Source organism: Podarcis tiliguerta (genome assembly GCF_965153285.1).
Source record: "Podarcis tiliguerta genome assembly, chromosome: 11".
Classification (NCBI taxonomy): domain Eukaryota; kingdom Metazoa; phylum Chordata; class Lepidosauria; order Squamata; family Lacertidae; genus Podarcis; species Podarcis tiliguerta.
This window is the reverse complement of record NC_139544.1, coordinates 29,606,148-29,627,058: the sequence shown is the minus strand read 5'-3', so window position 1 is coordinate 29,627,058 and position 20,911 is coordinate 29,606,148. Positions and strand designations below refer to the sequence as shown.

General features: G+C 41.2%; 2 protein-coding genes across 5 annotated transcripts; one reads left to right on the top strand and one right to left on the bottom strand.

The window, feature by feature from the left end:
- Window positions 1-2: 2 nt before the first annotated feature.
- POLR3G (RNA polymerase III subunit G) lies at window positions 3-9,743 on the top strand. Of its 4 annotated transcripts, none has more exons than XM_083404388.1 (8): window positions 3-120; window positions 1,873-2,001; window positions 2,846-2,975; window positions 3,400-3,471; window positions 4,589-4,639; window positions 5,165-5,235; window positions 5,978-6,085; window positions 6,868-9,743. In XM_083404388.1, exons 2-8 carry the CDS (start codon window positions 1,882-1,884, stop codon window positions 6,952-6,954), a joined length of 639 nt encoding a protein of 212 aa, XP_083260514.1. In that variant the 5' UTR covers window positions 3-120; window positions 1,873-1,881; the 3' UTR covers window positions 6,955-9,743. The 4 variants fall into 4 exon arrangements, with proteins under 4 accessions (XP_083260514.1, XP_083260513.1, XP_083260512.1 ...); XM_083404387.1 differs by having other exon boundaries at window positions 33-241; XM_083404386.1 differs by having other exon boundaries at window positions 64-158; window positions 5,168-5,235.
- LYSMD3 (LysM domain containing 3) lies at window positions 8,170-18,506 on the bottom strand. The gene is made up of 3 exons (XM_083404349.1): window positions 18,164-18,506; window positions 16,709-16,993; window positions 8,170-14,337 (listed from the first exon to the last, which is right to left on the bottom strand). The coding sequence occupies exons 2-3, from the start codon at window positions 16,976-16,978 to the stop codon at window positions 13,762-13,764; spliced, it is 846 nt and encodes a 281-aa protein (XP_083260475.1). The 5' UTR covers window positions 16,979-16,993; window positions 18,164-18,506; the 3' UTR covers window positions 8,170-13,761.
- Between the last annotated feature and the right edge of the window lie 2,405 nt (window positions 18,507-20,911).

Here is a 20,911-nt window from a genome sequence, read left to right as displayed (position 1 = left end):
TGCAGGAGGAGCGGCCTGGCAGGGCCGGAGCGGAGAGGCGTGAGGCTGCGAGAAGGCGGCTGCAATTGGGCTTTGAAGATGCAATGCGATGGTGGTGCTTGACGTGCTGCTGAATAAGAGGCACGGCTCTCCCGATGCTTCCCCCTTTTAAATATTTCGTGAGAGTCGAAGGAGGGTCGTTTGCTCGCGGCAGCTTCGTTTGGGGCTATCTCGTGCAGGTCCAAGCGCGCACCCTGGGGAAGTGAGTCCCAATCCCATATGCTCCAGCTGCCCCTATTCATTTTTGTTTTATCTGTTCCTCCTAATGCACTGACACTTATGATAAAAAAATGTTTCGTGAGGTAGCTCAATCGGTTGAGCGTGAGACTCATCATCTCAGGGTCTTGGGTTCCAGCCGTTGGGCAAGAGATTCCTGCCTTCTGGGGGTTGGACTAGATGACCCTGAGGAGACCTTTCCAACTCTATGATTGCAGAAGGAAGGGAAAAGGGGCAACTGCATCTTGGCCCTAGACGAGATTGAGGGGAGTTGTAGTCTGAAACCTATGGAGAACCTATGGTTGAGGAAGGCTGCTCCAGTGCCTCGTCCTGTAAAGCCAGTGTGTGGTTTCTCTAACCCACCGCCAACAGCAAATGTTGCTGTACTGAATTGCAGATATTCCATGACTAGGTGCATTGTGAGATGAAGCATTCTTAAGGATAGCTTTGTGATCAGTTTAGTATACAACAGGCAGAGATAAGATTTCATCAGTGCATAAGGTGGGGAGAGTGTATATACATGTGTATAGATACCTTGATTCCATGCATGTTTACTTAAAGCAAAATCAGTTTGGTTCAATGGGACATGGAGTGCTTCCCCATTAGGCATTTAGCCCTGCTTCATTCACTCGCTTCTTACTGAGCATGCACATGACACTGTCCAATTGTTGCCTCTTTATCTGTCTTTTTTCACACAGCAGAAAGACCAGCCACAACCCTGGAAAAAGGTTGCACTCCCCAAAACTGCTGGTGAGGGGCAAAACTCTGCCCCATTTTCCAGCAAGGACCCTATTGCCTTGAGGGTCATTTGCAGGAAACCTGCTTTTGTGCTTCCCCATTAGCCATTTTGCCAGATGCTTCTGCTCCATGTGCATCAATGGAAATGGGAGGCATTGGCTTTCACTGGGGGAAGGGGCTGCATTCCTGAAAATGACTGGGCGGGGGAAGAAAACTGCTGTTCCTGCCAAGATTCCTTGGGGTACCAAGGATAAGCAGTGCCAGCAAACCTTCTTTTGGTTGGCCCACATTGTTAACATGTCCTTTACCTGATGTCCAGGGCCGTCTTACCCCTAGGTGCTAGGGGTGCCGGGTGCCGGGCTCTCAGGGATGCCAGGCCGAAAGTCCAGAGCCTGAGAGTTGAGTCCTGGAAAAAGCCCGCCTGTTGGTCGGAGCGCTGCGGTGGGCTCTACTGCTGCAGGCAGCTCTGCGCTGCGAGTTCGGGGCCGACCAAGCCAGCGAGAAGCTGAAGTGGCCGGCGCCGCCTTCCTGCACGCCTGGGACTGGCAACCTGGGGGGTGCCAGGCGGATCTTTGCACCTCGGCACCGCATATGCTTAAGACAGCTCTGCTGGTGTCATACGGCAGTTGGGTGTGGCTTTGCCAAATGGCCCTGTCAGCTGTACAGCAAGGCCTAATTAACCCCACCGACTGCACGTTCTGCCCTGGTTTGTGCTTTTTTATTAATACGACTGGCATGATAATTAGTAGCAAAAGTGGATTATGTGTTTCTTCAAGTTACTTCTTGTGGTGGCTATTTGTTTTTAAAAAGAAAAGTCATATTTTCTGTGTATACTCTGCAGAACAAGAATAAATATTAAATGCAAGGTATTCTTTTCAGGAATTTGATATGGCCAGGTCAGGCCGAGGAAGAGGGCGTGCGGCCTTGACCTTTGACATTGCAGCAATTGGCTTTGTTAAAGGTGAAGCGCTACCTGAAGCAGTATTTGGGCCTTCTCCGCTATATCCTGTAAGTATCTAGCAAGCAGCCAGAATTTCAAACCACAAGTTGCCGTTGGGGTGAAGTCTTGCACTTGCATGCCACATAAAAAGAGCAAGAAAATGCCAAGTCCGTAGTTAATCCTATTGCTGGTAGACTAATATTGGAAAACAATAGGCCAAGCCTTTAGGCTTAAACTTAGTGAAGGTGATGGTAGACAAGAACACAGGAAGCTGTTTTATACTGAGTCAGGCCATTAGTCCATCTGGTTCAGTACTGTCCACATTGACTGGTAGTGGCTCTCCAGGTGCTGGCGTATTTGTGTGTGTGTGTTGGCTGAATTATTTCTCTTAGATTACCAAACCAGCGTGCACTTGGGCTTCTGGTATAAAAAGTGCCCAGGGTTTTTAGCTGCTGTTCTTTGACAGTAATTAAAGATGTCACAGCACTTTGTGTTCTGTACCCTCCAGTACTCTTGTCATTGCTGGAGAAGCATTTTATAAAGATTCCTATGAAATAAAAAAAAGGTTATGTGAGTTCTTTTGAGAGAGAGGGAGAGAGAAAGAACAGTATAAAACTCTATTTTGCAGTTGGAGTAATGACGTTGGGAGGCACTTACACTTGCACAAGGAGGGGCAACTGATTCTTGCCAATCTCTCTGACGCATTGCAGCCCCTACCACTCCCCCCCCCCCCAAAAGTTGCTTTCTTGCAGTTGGAAGCCCCTCTGGAACAAGACAGGATATGATGCAATGGCTGTAATATGTAGCAGGGATTGGATGAAGAAGAGAGTGTTTCACCTTACACAAGCAAAAGTGCTTTCCACTAGTACAAAGCTACCATTAAATACAACCCAATATGTGTGATTTTCATAGACAACAGATTACAAACCAATACCACTGAAAACGGGAGAGGATGCGGATTACCTTTTGGCTTTAAAACAAGAGCTCAGAGGGGCAATGAAAAGGACGCCGTATTTTATGACCAAAAAGAATGAAAGTGAAGGTTAGTTTGCAATATCGTTTTATTCTGGAAAGTATTGCGCATGCAAATTTTTCTGTAATAGAATTAATCCTGTGTAACTAAGGGTGCAATCAGTAATTTCTTGAAGAACAGTGTTAAGGTGCCATTGAATCTGTACCCCTCCGATCTGGACATTTTCTAACCCGTCTTCTAGTTCTGTTTGTGATGTGATCCAAATCCTTCAAACGAAGGTGGTTATCCCCATAAAATCCCCAAGATTTTTCTTGAGAGCCTTATACAAAATAAATGCACAAATATGTTATCGTGAGCAAAGCAGAAGAGGGATTCCCCCCCCCCCCGAAAATAGTCCTTTGTGCATTTTAACTAAATATAGATTGTGGTTCTGCATTGGCTTTGTCTGAATTTATAGTATGTTTATTTGACAACTCTAGGTTTTTGTCTTCAGGTTTTGTACCTGTTGAAAGATACAGCAAAAAATACTTGCAGATGAATGAAAAGGACCTAGAATGGACCCCAGGTAAGGAAACGTAAATTCCAGTTAATTTTGGCATAGAATTTTCCATTGTTTTCCAGTATTTAGATGTAGAACCCATTTCATGGTTGGTTCATTGTTTGTTTTAGGTTCCTCTGTGCTGTACAGCTAGTAAAAAATGTAAACCTAAATAAATACATCTCACCCAGAGCTGAGTGGTATTTTTTTTAAAGTGCATTTACACCTAGAATTCTTTTCCACTTCAACCAACCACAAATACTCATTCAGAGCTGATAGACTCATTCCTATATTTTCACATATTCCCAGAGAAAGGACTGCTTCCCAGGGGTCCCTCAGGAGTACAATACAATCCTTTGTCACACTTATTTGAAAGATGGAGGGCCTGTAATTGTGGTGAGGCCGAGTTTGTCTAGAGCAGGGCTAGTGAACTTGTGGGACTCAGTCAGCATGGGCAGTGGTCATGGATAAAGGAAGTTTTTGTTAAGCACCAGTCAGAAAGGCACAAGTTTCCTCCTCCCTGGTCTAGTATATGTTGACTCCCCTGAGTCATTTCGGGTCTTCTCAGTCAAAATGTGCATCTTGAGCTAGGTACAAAATACTGAGGGCCATATTTCTCAGTAAATACCTCACATATCAAACTTCTGCCATTCCCTTTTCTCAGCATTGCCAGTTCTCAAGTAATGATACTATCCACATTCAAACAGAAGCTTGATAGCTGGAACTGAGACACCAGTCGCCATCTTGGGCCTCAATTTGTAAGGCTGCGATCGAAGGGCGCATGGCTGTTGCGTTTGTCTCACGCCACCCTGCCACCCTCAAACTGCTTTACAATGCTGGGATCTGATCTGAAATGATTCACCCAGCAAAGCATTCAAATCCGATCCCATCCTCGCAAAGCGGCACAGGGCTGGAACGATGGCATGAGCAGGATCCCCCAGAAAAAAGTGCATGGGGCCTTTCCCTCCACGCTACGCCCCTGAATTGTTGGACTACAGTCCCCATGATCTCCACTGGCAAGCGCCAGGATGGGAAAGTCTTGCTACTGTTCTGAATAAAATGTCTTTGGTCATAGAAATACCTTTAACGTGAAGGAGCATAAACTATTAAAAATAACTAAAACTTGAATATATCTTTTGTGAAGACTGGAGAAGACTCCCAAGAGAGCTGAAACCAAAGAAGAAGACTGAAAAAGGTAACATGCATATTAAGTAATATTAAGTAACATGCCTCTTAGGAGTAAAAATATTTTCTTGGGCTGTTGACCAACAATATTGTTCAGTATGCCTTATTTTGTGCTATAATTGTAATGAGAAGGGGGTGATTGGTTGTTGGATCATAGAAAAGAGAAGAGAATACTTTAAAACACACAACCAAAACCTTAAAATAACAGGCATTTGGTTTTGCAAGGGATTGATCTGGTAATCCTGAAATTTACAAGCATTTGACAAAAGTTGCCACTGTCAGGTAAGTTACACTGTTATTTTCTCTCCCTCCCTCTGTGTGTGTGTGTGTGTGTGTGTGTGTCATTAACACCTCCTTCCCAAGTCTAACACAAATGAAGTTACTCCTGGGATTTCCACAGGTGAACTTGGTTCTTGGTATAGTAAATTCTTCCTGATTCATTCTTTGCAAACAGGGAGCTTTTTCACTTCCATAATGAGTAAAGTTTGTTATAACTGCGTTTGAAGAGTATTAAGGTAAGAGGATTTTTCTTCAGCAGGTGGAAAACCGAAGAAAGCAAAAACTGCAACGCCAAAAACTAATGTGGATGTTTTGAAAAAGATAGAGGTAGAGTTTACTCTGCTTTACCTTCTTAGGTTTTATTACTCAGCAGTAGTCACTATTGCTAGTATGTCTCCACTGTGAACAGTAATGTAAAAAGTAGATTAGGCTTTATAAAACTCATTGGGCTGGGGGGAATGACAAACTTATGCATAATTTAGGGCACCTTTGCATAACTGCAAGGAGTTCTTGTTTGCCTTAACTGATGGTTGCCTTGAGCAATTTTATGCTATGTGACAGAATGGCAAATAAAAAACAACAACCAACTGGCATGTTCAAATATTAAAAAATATTTTTTAAAAAGATTTGAACACAAACCATTGTGTTGAAGCCAGCCAATTGAAATCATGGCTTCAGTATTTTAAGCACTATTGATTTCAGTGGGTCTACCCTAAGTTTGACTAAGCCACTTTCTCTTATCTAAATTGTAAGGTTTCTGGATTTTCCACTGGGTGTGCTTCCTCGTAATTCATATTTTTTTCCTGATCCTTGAGTAAGGGACTTTGGAAAGGGATACCACAAATCTGTTAAGGGTTATTCATTCCCCATTTGGAAAATAAGTAGCATGTGATGAGATGAAATTAAATCACAGTTATGTCCAAGAATTATGTCATAATCATGCTATTTCTAAAATCCTTGAGTTCTTTGCTTAGTTCACCTATCCGTTCGTTATTTGACCAGCAAGAATAAAAAATAACTTAGCTGGAAGTTCAGATGATGTGACAGACATCTTGCTAACCTTTCCCAGGAGCTAGAAAAGAAAGGAGACGAAGAAAAGTCAGATGAGGAAGAAAAAGATAAAGAGGAAGAGGAGGAGGGAGAGCCAGAGGAGTATGAGGAAGAAGAGCACGAAGAGGTATTGGTTTTCTTAACAAATAAAATTATGTAGAGACCAAGATGGTGGCAATAATTATTTTCTTGACATTATACATGATTGGGGCAAGTACAATAAACTTGGTGTACCTGTGGCTCTTTGAACGCTGCTGAACCACAGCTCCCATCATTTCTTGGCCCTTGTGCATGCTGCTTGGGGCTGATGGGTATTGGAGTACAGTAACATCTGAAGGGCTGCAGATTCCCCATCGTAAGTAGTATGGTGTTTCCATAAGATGTTTCCATCCCTCGCACTTTATGTTACAGTTAACAATAATATGTATTTTCATTGCAGAACCAAATGAAAGAACCATATCAATCTGTATCTTGTTTACTTTTTAAAGCAGCTTTCTTCCACTTTCTACTGTATATTGTATTGTCAACAGAAGGATTGGGGGGGGGGTTGCTTTTTGTGTCACTTCTGAAAATGCTTTATGGCCGTAGTCTTAACCACACTTAATTGAAAGTACATTACATTGAAATCAATTGGCTACCAAGGAAAATTCATTTAGGAATGGAGGGCATGGATGTAAAAAGTGACTGAAAAACATTTAAATTAGATGTGTTGTTAACACAAGCATTTATATTTATAATCACTTTGCCTTCAACTACTATCACATGTTTCACTGGGATCTATATTTATTTGCTGCATGTGTAATATTGATTTCTGCCAGTTACATAAGGTTTGATATAAACACATGGAAGTATCTGCGACTGTACTTCTTGCACGTAGCAATTTACAGTATCTAATATTATTTCCTTTAGGAGAACGACTATATTGCTTCCTATTTTGAAGATGGAGATGACTATGGAGCAGGCAGTGATGATGACATGGATGAAGCAACTTACTGAAATTGTTTTGAGTAGCTGGGAAATACAGCTGGAAAGTCTGAACACGCACTTGAGTTACCTCTAGTTATGAAATAATGTAATTTCAGAGGATTAACCATGATGATTAACTCTCATTTTGCTGCAATATGGGAGTATGTTGACTCAATATTCGAAGCAGGCTATATATTCACTTCCAATTGATGGAATGGTAGATTGTGTTGGCGGCATGCTAAAGCACTCAGATGTGTCCTATATAGACCATGCTTTGTTATCCTGAACTAATTTGCAGAAATGTTATGTGCCTGACAACACAACACTGAGCTAGCCTGTGCAGAGTACCATATCATTTTGCACTGCTTATGAAACTATGTTGTGGGGAAGGAAGAGAAAAGTGTGCACTGAAGTATAAAAATCTAGCCTTTAAATAATAAAAACTGTTTACTGAAAACAGGATCTGGTGTAGTAGTGTGTGATAAAATGCAGTTGCAGGTTAGCTTGCTTTCTAATAAAGGGTTGCCCCCTTGCAGCATCACAAGAGCTTTGGATAAACAGTACTTGGTAAGGCCACCTGAATAATAATATAAAAATGCTTACTGAACTTCCAGTTCAGTTACAGGACAACCAAAACTCAAATGGCAAGAACTGATTTATTGCTGTCTGATAAAAGTTCACCAACAATGACAGTCTTGCAGTGCTTCCAAGAAACATTATGGTAGTAAATAAAATAGCAGTAATAGTAATAGTACTTCTTATATCCCTGCTTAAAAGGTTTTTTTTTAAAGAAGCACAATTAATTCTATATATCCTACCATCCAGCTTCCAGTAGTGGCCCCTCCCTTTTCCAAATGTCATCCCAGGTACTTTTCCAAAATACAGTTGTTGTCTTTTCCATTGTAGCTTTTTAAAAACAAAACAAAACCCAATGCTTAGTTTTATGTAATCTTTTTATGTAATCTTATGTAAACTGCTTCACACTGCTTCAGGGTGTGCCTGAAAAACAGTAGTGTATATATAAACACCTTAAATCAATAATGAAATAAAATTTGGACTAGGAGATCTGCTGCACAAGAAACATGTTGCAGAAGAATCCCCTCTTGACACCTCTGATGTGTTGGAGTCTGCTTTTCACAGTAGAACATAGAAATGGGCATGCCAAAATCCTTTGCTGTAGCTAAAGCAGCTTTTTGGATTAGTGTGGAATATCCATAGGGTACAACAATTGATCACTAAACAGGATTAAAAATATATTTCTTTATTTGTATTTTTCTGGAATTAAGAATTCAAAAAGAAAATATATTCTTGCCATAAGGATCTTATAAATTCCAAAACTTTTATAAACGGCTTAATTATGTAAAGAACATTTGTGGCAGTGTTCCTTTGAATAACCAATCCAGGGGTAAAAACATTTCACGTGGTTTCATAGTACAATACACAGATTAGGAGCCAATTTCCCTCTTCAACCATGGATTGTATTTAGAAATCTGGTGACCGTATTCTAAATAATTTTCTCTTTTTTTTTTTTTGGTAGAATTCTTAAAATTTACTACTGTAACCCTAAGTATGTAGGCAGAAGTCCCCTCTGAAATAAATGAGGCTTGGACAACTTTAGTATTGAGCTAGATTTGTCAATAGGAACCACTATAATGCACAGTAAAATAATAATAATAATCCAATAATCCATTTTGTGGAACATTAGATTATCTTTTTCTATCCTTGCCAAACCATAGATTCACCACACATGATTACAAAGTACTCATTTCTGCCACATTGTTTTTGAAAAGAGAAATACATACACCAACAGCACATATGAAGTGCTTTAACATACTTTTTTTCTTAAAGCTACTTTAAGACCCATACACAGAAAATAAATCAGTGTCTTTAATAAAACAAGCAGGTCCTCCTTGTGATATTTCAACAGACCTTCGATTTCATGACTGCACTATTCACTTTTTCACAAAAGAAACAGGTTTAGCATAGTTAAATTGCAGAAATAAGGCACAGATCCTTGAGCTATAGCAAAGTCCAAGGTAGTATTTTTGGTACATAATACTATGCTGATTATTATTTTCACTATTTGACAATAATTTTTCAGATGCCTCAGTTCAAATTATCACCACAAAAATGATTTAGCTGTGGTACACCAACCAGTCTTTGTGATGTGTAGACAGTTCAAGTGTAGGTCATTTAGAAATTTTACTGCATGCTGCCTTGCAAGTTTTATCTAAAAAGTGACAGAGAATTTTAATAAATCTAGTTGGGTCTATAATTTCCCCTTTTATGTTTAGAACTCTTCTACACTTGGCTGTGTTTGGTATTCCACTTTACCCAACACTTTAACCCCCCACCCCCCCACCCCCAAAATAATCAGAAGTGGCACATCTGCAACTTTCTTTTCCTGCTGTTTTCCATTCCCTCAGGTCATTTCATTTGAATTCACATGCAAAACTGATTGCTTAGAGCACTGATCTTCAGTGGGTGGGTCAGGAACCGCTATAGGTTACAGCCTGATCTAAGATGGGTTGCAAGAGTACCACTACCGCCACCATACAAATATATGGGTGTTTTTTTTAAAAAAAATTTAATTAGCCCCTAAATTTATGCTTGGGTTAAAGGTGGATCCTGGGTCAGAAAAAGTTGAGCTAGTGGCTTAGAGTGTCTTTTTTTAAAGGCCTGTATAACAGTCGCTGGGGTCACCTAAGATATAGTTCTTCGCTAGATGAAGCAGTCTATCCAGTTGTATGGATCCTGCTATGCTGCTCTTGTCTCTTTTTGCTGCCCACATCAACTGTGATCCAGCCATAGTCATATAGGGGGGGGAATTGTATTTGTGTGACTACTTGCAGCAGAATATGAATGGGGATGACCCTCTTCCAATAAATACCCTATTGAAAGCAACATTCCATTGTTTCCTCATTCTAATCCAGGAGGATGATAATCTCAAGAGATGCTACACCCAACACCACATCAAAACAGTCCAAACCCAGCCACACATCCAAGGGGTAATATACAGTGCTGGGCTGCATAGTGATAGTGATATTTTTTTCTCCATTTCTTTTAAAGCCAATGAAATTCACAGCTTTCCCATGGGGAACTGAGGAATTTCATGAAGTACATCTCAGATATTTTCACGCATGATTAAGGATGGTAAGGGAGCTTTAAAACACAAAACCAGATGGCTAAGCACCCCTGTTCTTATAAATTCATTAAAAGAAAAAGTGGAATAGCACATGCAGAAAGCAACTGCATTGGTGTTGTTCCATAAGCGAGTCACAATAAAACAGAGCAACCACATCCAGGGATGAATACTAGTAATTCAGAATAATGCTTCGTGAATCTGATAACATTAACTGTGTGGTCCACAAAAGCTTCCGCTATAATAAATTTTTAAGCATTTAGAATCCCATAGGACTTTGGAATCATTCACACATCATCGCAATCCACAATTAATGGTTGACTGTGAACACACTAATCTTGGCTGCTCCAAAAAACAAACTCTGATCACTTGTCCTTACATCCAAAGCAAGGATAGTGGTTGGTTTCACTTCAGACAAACTACAATTTGTTATTGGCTTACCAATTGTGGTTTGTTTGGTGTGAAACAAACTATGATTCCCACTTGAGCATAACACTAAGAGAATGTTTTAGCATGGCATGTGAGCTGGGCCAGTGATGTTTTTCCTGCAACTGATGAACGTGCCTATGCCTCAGAGATTTTGTTCAAATTTTAAACCTTGTATCTTCCCTACAAATAACATACTCTGTTTTTGGAACTCCATAGCACAGTTTTAAAAATAAGGGCTATTTACCACATTACAACCAAACTTTAAAAATAAGTTGTAAATACCTTGCTTCTGTGGCTTTTATTGAAAAATAAAGAGTCTATATAATAAAGATTTCTGCTGCCATCATTTCACACATGTGAATATTTTACTACAACTATATATTGTCAAGCAACACCTTTACTTGTTCGGCTATAAACCATAACAAAGAAAAAAAATACATTCAGAGTTCAACCACAGATTTGGCTCTTAATTTCCCTGCAGCCAACATAAAATTTTCCTTGTCCAACATCAAAAAGCACACAAACTCACTTGATGCAACAAACATTTCCCTGCAGCTAAACTCAAGACAGGTATTTTTTCAGAAGGATCTTTATATATAGGACCATGGGTAATGTTAAGAGGACACTGTTCACTACCAGTTTCCAGAACACACAGAAACACTGTTCCAAGGGTTATATCTTAGAGTGGCCATCCAGAAAAGCCAAGGGCACAGCACTAAAACTTAATTCTATGAAAGCAATTATACACGAAGCCAACATAATTAACTCCAAATAGTTTTCTTATGGTCTGCCCTAATATATGGATACACCCTAGAAAATCTAAAGGAATGAATAGTTAACATTAGGGCTGGGCGATATATTAATATATCATCCAAAACCAGCTGGAAGTCCATATCATGATATCTGTTTCATAGTTTTTGACCTGGCAATATACTGTGAATCATGATGTATATGTGTGTGCTATGCAAAAATTACGTGGGAAAAACCATGAAGCCAGCCAATACCTCTGCACAGCTCCATCCTTTTTCAGACACTGATATATTGTTATATTGCGATGTTTAGCTGGTGATATATTGTGATGTTTAAAACCAGATATTGCCCAGCCCTCCTTAACATCAAGTCCAAGAAGCTTTCTCATACACAAAAAACTTGCTGAGATTTAGATACTGCCTGAATCATAATCATCTCATTATCAAGTTCTCTAGCAAGTGTATATAAAGCAGTAACTTGCTTTTGAGAATTTAAGAGTGAGCCGTTAGCTATAGTGACTAGATGTGAAGATGTGTGGCGGCATTCTATTATGACAGTTTAAGTGCCAAACTTGTATTCTAGCCTGAAGAATACTTTCTTTAGATATTGGTCCTGCCTGTTGGAATTCCTGCTGCATATGTCCATGCACAAGTGGACTGACCTTCTGTTCAGGCTGGAGTTGGAGACTGAGACTACAAAGTTCTACCCCATATACATGATGTACACTTTAGCATTACATGTCATGTAAATACACTAACATGACAATCTGAACCATGTCTACTCAGAAGTAAGTCCTAATGAATTCTGTGGTGCTTCCTGCCAGGAAAAGGTGGGAAGCTTCAGATTGCAGCCAAAATCCTGTTCTAGAAGACACATCTAAAAATATGCGGAAGCAAACTTATGTATTGCACAGGCTGGCAGCATACTTCTTACTGTTAAAAAAAAAGAGGGAAACATTTATGTATAAATAAGGGGCATATTAAATTAGGATTATGGGAATGTGTGTTTCACTAATTTTCAATTACTGTAGTCCCAAATAGCAGTTTTTTTTTTTAATACTTGGCCATTTTTTCTACTGCATGAGTTCTCTGTGGAACTTTTAAACTAGAATGCTAGAATATATTCAAAATAACCAAGAACTGCTTAAGAAAAAACCTGGCTTCTATTTTTCTCAACAACTTGTGTTAGCTTGCTTCTCTGCCTTTTAGTATTATTATTAGCAAAACTCCAACTTTGCAGGTTAATATGACATGAGAAGGCATCATGGTTTCATGGTTAAGTATGCTTTGCATAACATAAATATTTCCTTTTTGCTAGAGGAAAACAATTTAGGGGGCCGTTAGCTGATTCTATGTAGTCAAGTGCATTAAGTAATGGTTTTATTCAGTGACATTCTACTCAGGGCAGAGCCACCTTAATTAATGTAATGCAATTTCAATCAATTTCAAATGGTTTACTTGGAGTATTACTAACACTGGATACAGCCCTGTTTACTGCAATAAAAATCAGTTTAGACATGTGAGTCACATGTTTGTATGAGTAATCCCTCATTTTACACAGGGGTTCACTTCCAAGGGTTAGGCATATATGCAAACCTCACACATAGTCAAAGTCCTGGAGCCACCTTGCAGGTGAAGGGGAAAGAGAGCATCCCTAGGAGTCCCAGAGCTGGTGCAAGGCTTAAAACCTCTTTTCACGCCAGGTAACTGTTCCCTGCAAAAAGTGCCCACTGGGGTTCCAATGCCTTTTCATTTAAAGGGTAGGGGAGAAGACATTGCCACTTTCCTGCACCAAATTACATGTACATTTGCACCTTTGGAACTCTTCAATAGTAACAGCACTTAGGGGAGTCGCTTGGAAGCAGAAAGATTACAAGTAGGGAATGGTTTAAGAATATCCTTCCTTGCTCAACAGCTTTGCCCTCCCAAAGCTGTTATTAAAAGCAGTAACAGTATCAGTACACTGTTACAGATGTTTGCATGCCAAGTGCAGTTTAGTCTCATAGCTCATCGGTCTTTTCTCATGAAAAGGTACTGTAAATATCATAGTCCATGTAGTGTATGTTAGATCAACAGAGCATTGTACTTGTTCTGCATATCTGATAAGCTAAACTGTTTTAAACCCCTACCTTCATGATTTGTATTATATTCCATGCTAGAAGAGAATGGTTTATCTTTTATAATACAGGAAGCTAGCTTACTTCCAGACTAAAGACAACCATTTCATAGTTTTCTGGCTGCAATGAAAGTACTTTCACTTAGTGGAAGTTTGCCAGCTCCACATATTTTGGCAGATCCAGACAATTGGTATTCAATCAACAATCTCACACTGAACTTGGCAACAACTTTTCCATTGAAAGGTGACGTCTTCCATACCCTCTGCAAGAGTTTTTATTAAATGCCACCACAAAGATAGCTACTTTCCAACTCCACACAGGACCTGTTGTTCTTTTTTCTTTGCAGAACACATTGAATGATTGCCAAAGACTTTAGCATGTAAAGCAAAAATTTCAGTTATCATGAAATAGGGTGATTTATTCCATTTTCTAGTGGTTTGGGCTGAGATGGTGCTGTAACTGAAGTATATTCTGCTGTAGAATGGTGGCTGACATCCACTTTAGCTAAAACCTCATAGTATAAAAGATAAAAAACAGGAGTTATTATTACCACCACTACCATTATCACTACTGCTGTTGACCATCTTATTCCCCAGTCTGCTCCATAATGAGGATCTTTCCGCTTTATGGATTTACCGTCTGGTTCAAAGTTTAACTGTTGGGTTGATAAGGCAGAAACAACTTCATTAAGATTCTCTCTCTTTGTAGCATTACACTTCACTATTTGTTCTATATCACGGTCTACTTCTTTCAGAAAGTTACCAACAGTCTCTGTAGAGAATGGCTCAGCAGCTTGTGATGCATCTGGGGTTTCTGTAGAGTACAAAGTAGAGGCAGATCTTGAAGCTTGCCTGCTTTTTGGAAAGCTGTGTGTCTCAGTCAATACACTGAACTTCTTCACTGGAATTTTAATAGTTCGTAGTGCAAAGAAGTCCTGATCTGTAATAAGATTGTTCACCCTTTTGATATCTGCTACCTGAAACACAACAGTTAACAAAGGAAAGAATTAGCATTTTTGAAAAGGCAGCTCTTGAGTGACCAGCATTCATTTTCCAAGTCCTAACTGTTGAACTTCTTTTAAAAAATAAATTGGAACAAAAAGCCTGGCTACATGTTATTGCAATTGAAACAGCCAGTTATGACTGTGGGTAGGAAAGGCTATGGGAGTCTAAAGGATCTAATCCCAACAGAAAAAGAAAAAGAAAGAAAGAGGGGCGCTGGAAGCACTGGCTCACCTTGCCTTTCCTATCTCCCCAGGATGGTAAGATGAGCCCCTGTGAATCAAATGACTTAGAATGGGCTTCTTATCTCCAACTATGTTGCTGTACTGTTTGTTATGGTTCTTCTGCTTAAACTGTTTAATCAGGAGAGAAGCAGAGGAAATTTGTTATTAAAGAGTCAACTACTCAACTGAAAAAGAAAATGAGTTAGCAGCAGGAGTTTGGGTTACCTAGGGCCAACCATGACTCCTTTCTCCAGGCAAAGTGCTATTCTGGGGTTCTTTCTCCTTCCTGAAGGGCAGGGAAAGTCATGGAGTGAGTCAGTGCTTCAAGAAACTCCTGATAGGATAACATGTAGTCCAATGTTTCAAGGGCAAAACCAGATATTGTGTAAGTCACAGGTGTTCCACATACACCCAGTCTTATTTAAATGCACTTGTTATTGGCCCGCTAACACTACACATATAAAGTAAGCACTTTACCCAAAGCCTGTTACAGCTGTTGTGGCCTAAGAAAAAAATAATTTAGTTCTCTTAGTTATCTGATTTTCAGAATCCCCCTTTTTTTTTTTTGCAACCAGCATTTTTGTTCTATGAAACTGATTAAATAACTAGCTGTAAAGCACCATTTCTACTATTCTATGCATCTAAACCAATTACCACTCATACAAAGTGCTTTGACTCCCCACAACTGGCAAGATGCTGGGATCTGGAAAACCTAAGTTAGCTGTATTCAAGATCCTTTTCTTTAAACAATATGTACTCCCCATCTGCCATGACATATTATAAACCGTCTTTTGAAAAAGCCTTTCAATTAATAAACAAAGAGCTTTCCATATGGTATAAGGGGTTGTTCAGAACTTCTTAGGAACATAAAAGTAGCAGCTGATGGGATACTATAGAAATTTCAGCTACTATAACAAATGTTAGTCACTTGATTAAAGATATGGGACCACATTCTCCGAAACAGGCAATTGTGTTGCCCTTCTTGCAATTTACCCTAGTCTAAGAAAGGGGAGAGGTTTTCAGGAATGCACCTCTCTTAAAAAAATTAAATAAGGGAATAAAATATTTTAAGAAACCTTGTGTCTTAGGTTGCTTACATATGAAACACCCAGAGGGTTCTGCCTTTTAAAAAAGTATTTGAACATTTATTTGTGCAATATCTTCACTGACAAGTTCCAAACTATGCACTGTATGTAAATAGCTGCTAACTGTAGCTCAATAGCCTTTAAGGCTGCAATCCTAAAATCCATTTACCAGGCAGCAAGGTCAAAGGGAATTACCTCCAAGCCTTTACTGGGGATAACAGAGTTCAGACAAAGCAAGGACCTGTGTTCAACCCTTTCCCTGCTCCTACCCATTGCCTGTCTTACCCCCAAGATTTTATATGCAACTTGCATTTAAAACAGTAGAACTTGCTGCTTTTCTTTCCCCATTTACCCCCACCGGAATATATGTTTTTACACTTAAAAGAATGAATGTAGTAGTAATCTGACTTCTAACATGTAATTTGGGCCTAGTGGACTAGAATTTATGAGAAGTAAACATTATCCAAAAAACATTTTGGAAACATAATTATTGTGTGCTGACTCACACATACCAGTTTATTTAGGTCTGCAACCATTTGGTTGTTGTAGATCCAAATGATGATTCATTTGAACATACATGCACATCCACACATGGGTATCCTGATACCAAGTTATCACTTCACTGCACATAAGAGCAGAAACTTTCAACCTGCTATCACCAACAAAGTTCTGGAACCTTCTGTGGCAGCACCATAATATACTCCTATTCAGTGAGGCAAAAACCATCAAGGGTTACATTCCACTAAGTCTTAGTTTAAAATTAATATACCTAAGCTAGTAATGCCCATTCATTTTAATGGGTCTACTGAGTAAAAGTTAAATACAATTCCAAAACCTATGCAAGACTCTTGTAGTTGCTTCACAGCACACTTCAGTGTGGTATGAATCTATCAAATCAAGTTGTACAATGCATCTTGGGTTGTGTCAAACAAGTTTTTTCTATTGCAAATAAGTTAATATTTTTGTATAAGAATTTAAAAGCTTTCTGTGTTCACATGTCACAAAATTCCACTGGGAAAAGTTGCATACAGACTTACTGAACAACAATACTGAAGCGCTATTGCATTTAGTGTGTCTCCTTCCTTTATATCCTTGGTTATAAATACGATATCATCAATCTTTTCTCTTGATGTACTTCTTCGGACTTTCTCCCTTCCCCTGGGTCGCAATTCATACAGCTCCGTTTCATCTTCCAGCACATCACTGTCAGAACTGATACCATTCCCAAATGTATACAAATGATTATCCACTGTGGGCTGCACTACAGCAGGGAGCTGGAAACTGAAATTCTGTTTTTTTGCTGTCATTCTGTCAAAAGGAGTCTAACAGAAGAAAAAGAAAAACAGGACAACCAGTCAATTAGAGCATCCCAGCTTAAGTACTAATTTATATAGAATACCTATGAGCAATAGGACAACAATTTCACCTCCCTGCTGCCAACCCACACATATTCCTAAAAAACACACCAAACCATTTGGCATGCACAGATTCTCCAGGTTAATAATTGAAAACAAAACAAATAGAAATGGACACTAGAGAGACAACAGTGCTTGTGAGGATGGAGAGAGAAGAACAGAGAATGAAAACTATCACTGAACCTGCATATTTGGAAGTAAGAAAACTATCTAGTAATCTATATGAGAAGCAAAGTATTTCAGTAGGAAGCAATCCTATTTCTGATTTACAGTGTATACAAGAACCACCTGCCCACCACAGAAACACACCTTCTCAGCTCCTAACCAACCCCCATCAACATTATCTGGGCATTATCTTTATAGGGATCCCTACATCAAGCTTGCCTATTGGGCAGAGGAGTGGGGCTTGGACCTGTAAGAAGAAGCCAAGTTTGCTTCTGACAGCCTTCTGCGTCTTTTTAACAGTAACAAGTTGGAGGAAAAGTGACACCTGCTGAATGATGGTCTGGAAGCTACACATCCTAAACACCCAGGTAGCTGAGCCCAGAAAGGAAGGCTGACAAAACCTAGAAGCGGAGCACTCAGGAGGGCAGGACTTTGGACCACCCCTTGGCAAGATGAGCAGGAGGACCCTTAAAACCCAGAAGGCCTAGTTCGCCTCCCATTCCGAAGTGAAATAACAACAACACGCGTTGTCATCAAAAGCGCCTCCCCCCCCCCCGAAGACCCTCAGAAGTGAGCGACGCGAGGATGCCTAAGGAGCCCCCACCCACCCCGACCAGAGCATCGCATGATGAAGGGCATCGGAGGAGTCTGCTGGGCCAGGCCAGTGTGGCCCGTCTAGTCCGGCCCCCGGCGGCCAACCGGAAAGCAGCATCCGAGGGCCCCAACTGCGCTGCCCACCCCCAACTGGCGGCTCTTTCACCGGCCGAGCTGGGCTTCCGCCGACCCCCCCTCCGACCCCTCGGGAACAGCAAACGCTCCTAACCAAGGGGGCAAAAAGAGAAGCAGCCAGAGCGGGCCCTTTTCCCTGGGACTGCAGCTCCGGGCCCCGCAGCGGCCCGCCTTCCACCCTACCTGCTTCCCTCAGGAAGGGGCTCCTCTTTGTGGAGGCAGGCAGCCCGCGAAAGAGACATGCCAGCCTCCCGCCTCAGCCGCCGGCTCGACGGTGACAGACTTCTCGCCGCCCCTCACACTGGAGGCGGCACCTGTCCCTCCCGACCCGCTCTTGGCAATGGCCGCCTCCGAGGAGCCGCTTCGCCTTATTTCCGCGCTGACAGGCCAGGCCCCGGCCGAGGCAGCGGAGCGGCGCCGGCGCCACGTCCGCAAATTAGCGCCACCCCTTTTTTTTCGCCCGCCGCCAAGGCCCGACGGAGGGAGCTGCGGGGAGTGTGCGCAGGCGCAAAGGCGGCTGGCTCCAACGGCGGAGAGGGGAGGTTGTCGCGCTCGGGTGTTTGGAGAGGGTTTCTCCTCCGCTCCGGCTTCAGGAAGAGCGGCGCGTTGTGGGAGGGGGGCAGTTTAGGGGGGGGGGGTTAGTGGCTGCGTATTGCGCAGCGTTTCGGCAAGCAGGCAGGGTCCTCCCTGTTTCCAGGCGGGGAAGCGGGGCAGGGAGCCTCCGGACCGCGCGTGGCAAAAGTCTGGGCAGGAGTCACAACTTGTTGGTTGAACTCTGGGATCTAGTCCTAACCATTCTCTATAAACGAGTGGGTTGGAATGGTTTTCGAGGGTGAGGATCGAACTGGGCCCTCCAGCTGTTTTGGGACTACAGTTCCCATCATGCCTGACCACTGGTCCTGGTAGCTAGGGATGATGGGAGTTGTAGTCCCCAAACTGCTGGATGGCCGAGTTTGGGGATGCCTGGAATACATCATGGGTTAAAAAAACAAAACCGCCCATGCACACCCGATCAAGACACCATCATCCGTCCCACCGGTCCAACCCAAGAGAGTCATTTGCGCTGCAATAGTATTACGACGAAAGTCGGGGGTTGAGACATCCTGACTTGAACTGTTGAAACCCTGAAGCACGACTACAAGGTGGAAAACATCATGCACACTTCCGCTTGTCCCTTGCTAACGAAAGCAAGGCCTGAGCGGGTTTGCCTTTGGCCCACTCCTTTCCTAGGGGAAATTGCTCTTTAGGGCATATCCACACTTACCTTTTTGCCCCACAATTCCCAGGCACAGGACCATCACTATTTAAAGCTGTGGTGCAACAAGCAGCAATTCAGGTTTTCTGCACATTGCATGCTCCCATTCAGCATTAAAGAGCAGTTTTTTGCAGGGAAAGCTCTGGTGCAAAGAAAAAGAAAGCCCTTTAAAGCTCCATGTCAGACAAGAAGTGGGTGTCAGGAATAAATCACATGGAGTAAGTGAAATTAACTACTACAAGAAACACAGCCAGCTTAGAAGTACCAGGCCCAATGAGCACAGCAACTCTTCTCAGTAGGTCTTGCCCCTATGAGGCAACTGTGGAGGCTAAATGTCCCCGCTTTCCCACAGCTGCCTAAATCTGCCCATGGTACTTCCCAAGCAGTCTGAGACTATGTTGATGCTCCTCCTCCTTCATACCTGAATACTGAATCCATGCTGGAGTAGCATACCTGAGGCAAGGAAAAAAGTTAGGTCAGGAAGAAGGACAGTCTACTCTACAAAACCTGGAGGTTCCTCTCTCTTTTTTTGTATGTACAATAGACACATCAGCCTTCAGTGTAATCTGAGTTGCATCTCATCACTTCTAACATCTTATTGGTTTGTTTTTAAACCTTTTCTGTTTATTTTGTCTTGCAGAGAAGTGATTGCTGTCCCATATAAAGCAATTCAGCTATCCAGGATTTTAGTGCATCTGACTGGGGAGTACCGTGTCTACCAAAACATTAAAAAGCAAGAGCAAAAAGCAGGAATTTTTCATCTTTATAACTTGGATCTTACTTCATACAAAAAATGTGTTGGGGTTATTTTGTTTGCAAACATTTTAAATATTATTCATTCATTTTATTTATATGCTTTTACACCAAAAAAACGCAAAACATGCTCAAAGAGGTTTACAACAAAGAAAACAGGGCTACATTTCAAACAAACATGACAAAAGCAATTTCATAATAACATAGAAAAACAGTAGCATAGTAACAATTTCATAATGACATAGCAAAACTATAGCAAATACAATAACATACAAAAAGCCACATTTTGATACTATACATACACACACACACACACACACACACATATATATATATATATATATGACTGATTACGGTACTTAAACAACATGCAGCATCCAATAGCAAAAATAACCAGGGAGCTTCACAGTTTCAAACCTTAGTCCTAAAAACACACCTCCCATGATGATGCTCACAGTCCCTAAACTCATACCGTTTATCTTATTGTAACTGGTATTTAAGACTGTTCTGCAGTAAAGCTTTGAAGCACATTGTTATGGTAGAAGAAGAAGAGGAGTTTGGATTTGATATCCTGCTTTATCACTACCCTAAGGAATCTCAAAGCAGCTAACAATCTCCTTTTCCCTTCCTCCCCCACAACAAACACTCTGTGAGGTGAGTAGGGCTGAGACACTTCAGAGAAGTGTAACTAGCCCAAGGTCACCCAGCAGCTGCATGTGGAGGAGTGGAGATGCAAACCCGGTTCACCAGATTACGAGTCCACCCCTCTTAACCACTACACCACACTGGCTCTCACCACACTGGTGGATTGAATTCATTTCCACACAAGGTCCAGATCAGGGATTCCTCTTAACAATGGACACCGTGTACTTTGATCATTCTAAGCTAATAATCTGAAGGTTGTTAGTTAATATATGCTTATA